The 9,128-nt window shown below is 40.4% G+C and overlaps 1 protein-coding gene across 1 annotated transcript; it reads left to right on the forward strand.

Moving 5' to 3' along the window:
- The first annotated feature begins 317 nt into the window (after positions 1–317).
- On the forward strand, positions 318–2,385 carry LOC138956652 (toll-like receptor 6). Its single transcript, XM_070327956.1, has 2 exons — positions 318–478; positions 1,352–2,385. Exons 1-2 carry the CDS (start codon positions 320–322, stop codon positions 1,961–1,963), a joined length of 771 nt encoding a protein of 256 aa, XP_070184057.1. The 5' UTR covers positions 318–319; the 3' UTR covers positions 1,964–2,385.
- Positions 2,386–9,128: the final 6,743 nt, after the last annotated feature.

The following is a 9,128-nucleotide window of genomic DNA, read 5'->3' on the forward strand; positions in this document are numbered from 1 at the left end:
GCTAAGGTCAAAGTGTTTTTTTCAGATTATAGAGACTGCCCTCCAATTTATAGTTTTTATTTGGTTGCAATAGTGTTAAAATATGTTTTATTGCCTCGCCAAAACCAGTTAGACCCGTCTCGGTCTTCGGGTTTCGGCTAGCCAAGCCACGCTCGTCTCGATGGGGACTGCTCCCGAGTGTTCAGTGTTTTGTTTTGTATTTTTGTTTTTGTTTCAGGCCGATCGACAGATTGACTCAATGTTTTGATATCGCATTACTCGACTTGTTATTGTTCATGCCGTCTGATTGATTTGTCTATTTATATATTTCAGTCTGAGGATGATATACTTGGAAGGCAACCCGTATCAGTGTGATTGCGATATCCTATGGTTCCAGAACTGGATGAGAACCCAACCCAACCTCTTCAAGCATTACTTCTTTGACTACCGTTGCGCAAACGTTAACGTTACCATTCCAGACTTTGTTTTGAATCCCCAGGTAAATGTGATTTCCAAATTGTCTTGAATCTCCAGGTAGCAATGTGTTACAACTTTTTCTAGAATCGTCAGATAACTGAACGTTACAGGAATTATGCATCATCAGGTTTTTGTGCGTTACTAAATTGTCTTCAATCCGTAGATAACTCCTGTAAGAGCTACGCAGTTGTCTTGAATCCTCTTATAACTTGCAGTTCACGGAATTGAGAATCCTTTGTGTACAATGCGTCACTCACTTGTTTTGTATCATATTAAGACAGCGATTTTATTATATTTTTCTTTGGTTTACTATGCATATAAGCTACAAACATGTCCTGAATCCTCAGATAACATACTGTTACAAACCAAGCGCAACAGCGGCCTCCTTGCTGGAGGTGTCAATACATATAATATCCGCAATTCGTGTATTGCACAGTTACTATTTTGCTGATTACACATTTAAAGGTGTTGTTCTTCCGTCGAAAACGACGACACGAGTATTATATGCAATTGACAAATTCGAAAAGTGCATTTGCACATCGTGACATCATTCGTGTGCATATGAAGGAGTCGCTGTAGCTAGTTTGCCAAAAAGTCGGTGTTTTGTTCCCCGTTATTCAACGTGGCTTACACTTTGGAAAGCTAAAACGCCTCTCTTCCTGTCACTGTTTGACTGTTTTTCAGTTATCAAGAAAATACACTAACAGTTTTAAGTAAAAATGGCCGTCGTTAATATTTATAAATGTATGCTCATCATTTTTGACTAAACGTATTTGACACAACATTAAAACAAATGTAAGTTTTCTTTTACTGCGGAACAGCCAGTTTCGACCACTTTGCATTCCTCATGTTGCAAGTGTTCTGCTTATAACAAATCTAATGATTGTAATTTCAGGCGTGCATACTGGGTTCTGGCGCTGCCACCTTAACCATCGGAATCGCCTGTTTCCTCCTCATCTTCCTCGTCCTCCTCATCGTCTTCTTCCGCTTCCGCTGGCACGTGCGCCTGTGGCTGTACGAGGTGTGCCGAGGTCGCAGGCGTCGCTCGCGCGTGTCTCGTGGCTGCAAGTACGACGTCTTCGTGTCCTACGCCGAGGAGGACGCGGTGTGGGTGCAGGAGGAGTTACTGCCCGTGCTGGAAGGAGAGTGGGGGCTGACGCTGTGTTTGCACCACCGGGACTTCCGACCGGGGAAGCACATCGTGGACAACATCTCCGACTGTGTCAGCGACAGCGAGCGTGTGCTGCTGGTCTTCTCACCGCACTTTGCGCGCAGGGAGTGGTGTCAGTTCGAGCTCAAGTACTGCCAGAGTTTCGTTAAGGAGCGTGATGACGTCATGGTGCTGGTGGCTCTGCAGGAGACTCAGTCACGTGACATGACGGGCGCCATGTTGGCAGTGCTGCGTACCACGACCTACATCGAGTGGGACGAAGAGCAGGACGCCCGGCAGTCCTTTTGGAGACGTCTGCATGTGGCGCTGGACGATATCGAGGACATTCAAGTGTAAAGGTTTTCACCAGGCATATTCCGTTCCTAACGAGAATGACACTGATCTTCGCAAATCACGTTATGATGCTGGCTTTCTGTACTACAGACACAGACGTTAGTAATCGGGATTAGAAAAAAATAAACTTCATGAGGGTTGAGCCTTCCCCTGAAAAAGAGTATTACAAGGGGTAAGCAGTTTTAAAAAGTGATGTTTTCTTTAAGTTCAAGGACTGCTGATGCAAGAAAGAACAAAGAAAACAGAGTTGTACGCACTAATTTGTACTATATGAACTGAAACTTGAATATGGGGTATCAGACTTTTAATAAAACACTCTACTGAACAAATTACTAAAATTCTACTGTGGATATGTGTAGACAAACCAACAATCACATGATCACACCTGAAGAAGACTGAGAGAGGAAAAAATAAAACACAAAAACCAGTTACAGGGTGACACAAAAAAAACAGATCCCACCAAAAGTTTAATATTTTCTGAAATAATCAGCCGATTCTTTTATTTTTTCAGGTGAGCCAAGCTGAAATGATGTTCTAACAGCCCACCAAGTTTGAGCTTCAAGATGTCATGGACAACGGAGCATAAGACATTTATATTCGAGGCCTATTTTCGCCGGCGAACAGATTTGCTCGGGCTGCGCACAACAGACTCTCTGACTGAATCAATATTCCTCGGTGTCCTTGCTGATTTAGGTCGACCAGAGTGGGATCCCCTGTTAGGGTTTTTACTATTGAGGTTATTGACAGTCCCATGGTCTCTGAACTTATCCCTCCATCCATAGATAACTGATTTAACAGGAAAGTCTCTACGTCCAAACTGTCTTTTGAATTCCAGTTGAGCAGCGTGGATAGAATTCGACCGAAAATAGGCCTCGACTATAAATGTCTTATGCTCCGTTGTCCATGACATCTTGAAGCTCAAACTTGGTGGGCTGTTAGAACATCATTTCAGCTTGGCTCACCTGAAAAAATAAAAGAATCGGCTGATTATTTCAGAAAATATTAAACTTTTGGTGGGATCTGTTTTTTTTGTGTCACCCTGTATTATACCAGTGGAATTGAAATAGCAACAACTGTGTACCCGCTTTTCAAACATGAAACACAAACAAACATGAAATTGTACGCGTAAATGTAATAATCAATTTCTAATCGTTGTTACTTTAAAGGTAAGGTATCGCGTTAACCACAGTAAACATATAACAGACTGTTTACGCGCTAAATGTTGAACCCGGATGCTACTACTTCCCTTCGCCTATCCCCAGTTTTGACGGAAAACATGCTTTAATTTAGTCTATGCCAGAGAGAAAGTAAACACGTCGCGAAAGGCGAAAATACAACATTTAGTCAAGTAGCTGTCGAACTCACAGAATGAAACTGAACGCAATGCCATTTTTCAGCAAGACCGTATACTCGTAGCATCGTAAGTCCACCGCTCATGGCAAAGGCAGTGAAATTGACAAGAAGAGCGGGATAGTAGTTGCGCTGAGAAGGATAGCATCGACAAAATCGGCCTAATTTGAGTGAACATTTCATAAACAAATCTTTAAGGTACGAAGCTGAAATGCAATCCCATATTCCGCACTAAGTCATAGATCATGTAACAAAAATTTCAAACAGATTAATAAAAAAAAGGTAGCCGTGAGAGTGCCGCCTCAACTTTTGCAAACGGTCCAATATGTCGTCATCAAATAGCCCTATCAAAAAGCGGCGAAAATTGTTTCAAGCAAATGCTCTCAGAAATGTCTGTACCAATGTTCATAACAACCGTTCAGTAGTTTTTGAGAAACGCTTTATACAGACAGACACACAGACAGACACACACACAGACACAAACACGTACATCGGAACGGAAGACAAATCTCGCTCTCCGCCCTCGTTACAACTTTCAGTCATTACTTGACTGAATGTAAAAAGGAAAAAAACAACTACTTTTTTCAGCTTGAATACAGGATTTCAATAATTTCTTTATAAATGAAGTAAGTTTTTTTTTGACACGTCATTTGGGTGAATAACCTTTTAAATTTTACTTCGCACTTTTACTTTGTAATAAAACTCCAACCTTAACGCCAAACAAAATCGTTATGACCGTTATGACCGACTGTGTTTTATTTTTGTCAAGTTAGGTGGACAAAGTATTATTCACGAACTCCTTTCATATCACCTAATGTGTTTTTATCTAATTATGTATCGCCCCTTCCTTCTTCACTCTTTGTAACTAGAAGCGTGATTTATATTGTATCCCACGTACATGAGAGAGACCACCCATGTGGTCACAAACATTTTGTCACACGTGTGTCTCTCATGTAAATGATGTCGTGTCAAACTACTAATGGAAGGACGCTGATCTTGTACGACGCTTAGTTTTTGAGATACGTGTCACATGACGAAAATACCCTCACACATTGAACTCTGTTACGTTTGGCAGCAATCTGGGTGGTATTTCTCTGATAAAGTTTCGGCAAAATAGATCTGGGCTGCTCGGTTGAGGCGGTTGGGAAGCAGACATATCACTTTGATTGAAAATAAATCACTGGCTAAATAAAAAATAATGCGTCTGGAATTATTATAATTACTGATGAATAATTGTATCTTGACATGATGTTTGTGTACATGTTACATGTTCTCCGATAAATGAAAATAAGCGAATATTGTAATTACTGACTTGTTATGGGAAACGCACATTTACACATTTATCAAATTTGATTGAACCGATAGATTAACTGTATGTTTGTTTAATGTAATCTGGTAGGGTTTTATATTAATTACCGAGCTTAAATATATCAAAACGCACGCAGGGCACAGTGGTAATGGTCCTGCTTTTCCCATAACAAGTCAGTAATTACAATATTCGCTTATTTTCATTTATCGGAGAACATGCTGAGTCTCGGTTCGTTGATTTGTTTTGTTTGTTTGTGCGTGGGTTTTTTTAAGAACTGTTGTTTACTCTTTGTAAACTACTCATACATGATTTTTTTTAAAGTAAAATAAAGCTGCTCTTACCAATGTCTGCGTGTATCGATCATGATCTTAAAGAATTGACGAACCTGTGTAATTATGGCCTTTGAAATCCACAAAACAACAGCCTTACATTCATCCTGTCTATGCTTTGCTTTCTCACCAAACTTGTGTAAAATGTCCGTCCTTCTATTGGACGTGTTGACTGATCTGGTCTAATCTATCTCGTATTGCCCATACGTGTATTGTGATCCAACAGTTGTTTGTTCCTTTCGAGCCTCCTGCGACCTGTTTTCAGGGCATGCTGAATAACCTTTCCCCGAAGAAATTTCGTGCGATATTAACTCAATCCAAAGCCAGTGAACCCTGCTCTGTAAAATGTTGGTCCTACAAATATAACATTTGCATTGACGAAAAGTATTGGGTCCTGGCAAGTGCATGTACAAGCGAAGAAAGATTAAAGTTACTCCAATGGAAAATGTTACATAATATTTATCCCACAAATATTTTATTGCATAAAATGAAGTTAAAAGAAAATAGTTTATGTTGTCTTTGTGATGAAATAGATTATATTGAACACTTCTTTTGGAAATGTAGCAAAATGAAATTGTTTTGGGAAAATGTTAGATGTATATTTGTTAATACGGGAGAAAATATTATATTAACAGAAAAAGATGTATTGTTTGGTTATTCTCCAGAAGTGCAAATCCCCACAAAAAAATTATTAATCATATTTTGCTCATTTCAAAAATGTGTATCAGTAAGTATAGATATGGTAGGCCTATTGATATAAATGTGATGTTAGGATATGAATTAGCGTTGAGATATTTCAGTATTGTGTAAATGTTGAAGGATGAATGATGATACGTTGTAGACGGATGCCTGAATTTTGTGCTTGGCAAATTAAAAAAAAAAGTAGGTTGTTCCTTTCGTTTATTACGCTGGCCAAACAAGTTAATGATACTTTTTTCATGGGTACAGCTCACATGTAGAAAAGGAATCTAACGATAGCATAATTATTATGGTCGAGTCGGCTCTGCTTGTATGAAACGTTTCAAAGCTTTAAACATTTTACTTCCTCCTTCACACACCTCTCTCTGTACTATTACTAGTAAAAGGCACAGTACGCCTCCCGTAAACCATCACATATACTGTCAGGCTTTTACACACAGTACAAACACCCTTCCATTTGAACACTCACCGAACGGGAACATCCTAGGTGCCCTACGTAAAGAGCGAGCAATTTTCAAAGATTTAATTTTTCGGATTAAGATTATCTCAATCGGACCCATCCTTAACTCAGGTCAAAAATGAGTTACTTCCCTTCAACTGGCGATAGCCGTGGAGCGATGATTGTGCGTTTTGGCGCCAGACCTAACTTTTAGAATCTAAATGATAAATTGACAGCTTGTTACACAAACATTCTTAAATCATAACAGAATTATTTTTTCATCAAGACAAGATCAGTACAATTTGAAGTTTTGACAGTTTGAAAAAAGAAAAGCCCGGAAGCAGGGTCACGCAAGGTCGTGGTTTTCGCAGCAGACGACGGTTTATAGGCAGTCAAAAGCCATCGCTCGAGTTCTTATGAACCACATTCGTTTGTTTCGTGAAAAGTCAGAGGTACATAATAACGTGCTATTGCAGATAAGCTCACAGCGAGCCGCATTCAAATTACAAACTGACGACTGCATTGTGAAAAAGGGAAACTGGATCACACGGGTTCACGATGGCTCAGGGGTAAGATAAACCACGCAAAAATAATCAATCAATCAATCAATATGAGGCTTATATCGCGCGTATTCCGTGGGTACAGTTCTAAGCGCAGGGATTTATTTTTTTATTTTTTTATTTTTATTTTATGCAATTTATATCGCGCACATATTCAAGGCGCAGGGATTTATTTATGCCGTGTGAGATGGAATTTTTTTACACAATACATCACGCATTCACATCAGCCAGCAGATCGCAGCCATTTCGGCGCATATCCTACTTTTCACGGCCTATTATTCCAAGTCACACGGGTATTTTGGTGGACATTTTTATCTATGCCTATACAATTTTGCCAGGAAAGACCCTTTTGTCAATCGTGGGATCTTTAACGTGCACACCCCAATGTAGTGTACACGAAGGCACCTCGGTTTTTCGTCTCATCCGAAAGACTAGCACTTGAACCCACCACCTAGGTTAGGAAAAGGGGGGAGAAAATTGCTAACGCCCTGACCCAGGGTCGAACTCGCAACCTCTCGCTTCCGAGCGCAAGTGCGTTACCACTCGGCCACCCAGTCCAAATAAATTCTTTGAAAATTGCTCGCTCTTTACGTAGGGCACCTAGGATGTTCCCGTTTGGTGAGCGTTCAAATGGAAGGGTGTTTGTACTGCGTGTAAAAGCCTGACAGTATCTGAGATGGTTTACGGGAGGCGCACTGTGCCTTTAATCCTCACTCTGACTGACCCTCTTGAATCTCGCACCACATCTAACATACACCCGTTGTTAGGGAATGTCAAACTGGCAATATTTCCTTCACGAATATTAGTCTATCCAACAAATCTTGGAATACAGAATGATGACACTTAGTCATTGAAATTGACAGACACATACAGGGCCGAATGTTGGCGGTCGCCCGATCGCCCCCGGCGGGTTCAAATCGCGTCGGGCGGGTTCGAAATTCCTCTGAAATCGCCCGCCGAGCGGGTTCAAATTTCGCTGAAGCACAAAGTCGTTAGGCAACGTAGTTAATCGGAACGGCCGGCGAACAAATATCTCTCGCGGGCGATCTCAAAATCGGTCACTTCTCTACTGCCAGAAGGACTCAGGACTACCACCAATCAAGGCCAGACACAGTGGCTAGACAGCTACCCCCCTCCGCCTCACTTGACCGTGTCATCACCCCTCCAGTGCCACGAGCCGCTGGCGATTGCATCAGCAGTCAAAATAGCTACCACCCCCCCCCCCCCCACCCTCCCCCCTCTTAGCGCTATTCACTTCACCCCCTCTCTTATCTTATCCTGCGCTGACCCATCCTTCAGAGACTTTCACATGTTGTAAAACAGTTTCCTCTCAGATAAAAACTCGGTCATTGATCCCGGGTAAGAAGGTCAGTGTCTGGATGTAAACAATTCTAGGATCAGGAAATCGGAACATCTGTTTGTTTTATTAGGAAATAGAATTGAAATATAAAATTTAGCTGGTATGCAACTTTCATACTTCTGCTTGATCTAACAGTAATATTAATAAACACACACAAAGAAAAAGAAACAAAACAAGAAAGCAACTTAGAAAAAAAATTGTAGTCAGCTTTTTATACTTGGTTTTACACAACAAAAAACATAATCTAAATTAAAAAAAATTGCTGATTTACTCTTTTGTTTAAAGTGTGTGTTTATGTGGTAAGTAAAGTTCCATAGTAAATTGCTTTGTAGAATGTGTGGTAGGGGGTACATAAAGGGGGTAACTTTCAGTGAGGTTTAGTGTGTGATTGTGTGACAGGGTGTGAATGTTGTTTTGATTTCTTGTTTCTTTGTGGCGGCTTTTATTTTAAATTCTTTATTAAAACAAGGTTAATTGTCCTTATATTAAAATATAGCATTTTAGTCATCAAGTTTTGTGTGTGTTTGTGGTAGTTATTAGTAGTGCAAATCCACATGTATGCATAATAAGTATGAATGTACGTCTTTTGTGTATGTGGTTAGCACGCGACGAGCCGCTGGGGCGGTTGTAAGTAATCCCGGCCGGTTGGGGGGGGGGGGGGGGGGCAGTTGGGATTTGGGGGGGGCCGGTTCAATTTTTGACTTACCGGCCCCCCTGGCCGGTAGTCGATCAATCAATCAATAAATCAAACACATAATCAATCAATCAAACAGACGATCAATCAACGAATAACGTGCACGATAATAATAATTATAACCAAAAGAGGCAATGGACTAAGATTAAAACAAAATGTATATAATAATAATAATAAATAATAAAGTGTATTTATATTGCGCCTATCCCTTACAAAAAACAAAAATATTTGGCTCTAAGCGCATTACAACATGTGTAGAGACTTGGTACAATCAAGTCTGACAAATACAATAACACAATATTTGGATGTATAGATGTACTTATACGATCATTTATACTAACAAGCTAGTCATTTAAATGCCTTTCACTATCTCACTCCCTAACTCGCAAACTAACTAGCGCCTGTGTTCTAGCCCCTCCGTACCTTTC

The sequence above is a fragment of the Littorina saxatilis genome, linkage group LG2, assembly GCF_037325665.1.
Source record: "Littorina saxatilis isolate snail1 linkage group LG2, US_GU_Lsax_2.0, whole genome shotgun sequence".
Taxonomy (NCBI): domain Eukaryota; kingdom Metazoa; phylum Mollusca; class Gastropoda; order Littorinimorpha; family Littorinidae; genus Littorina; species Littorina saxatilis.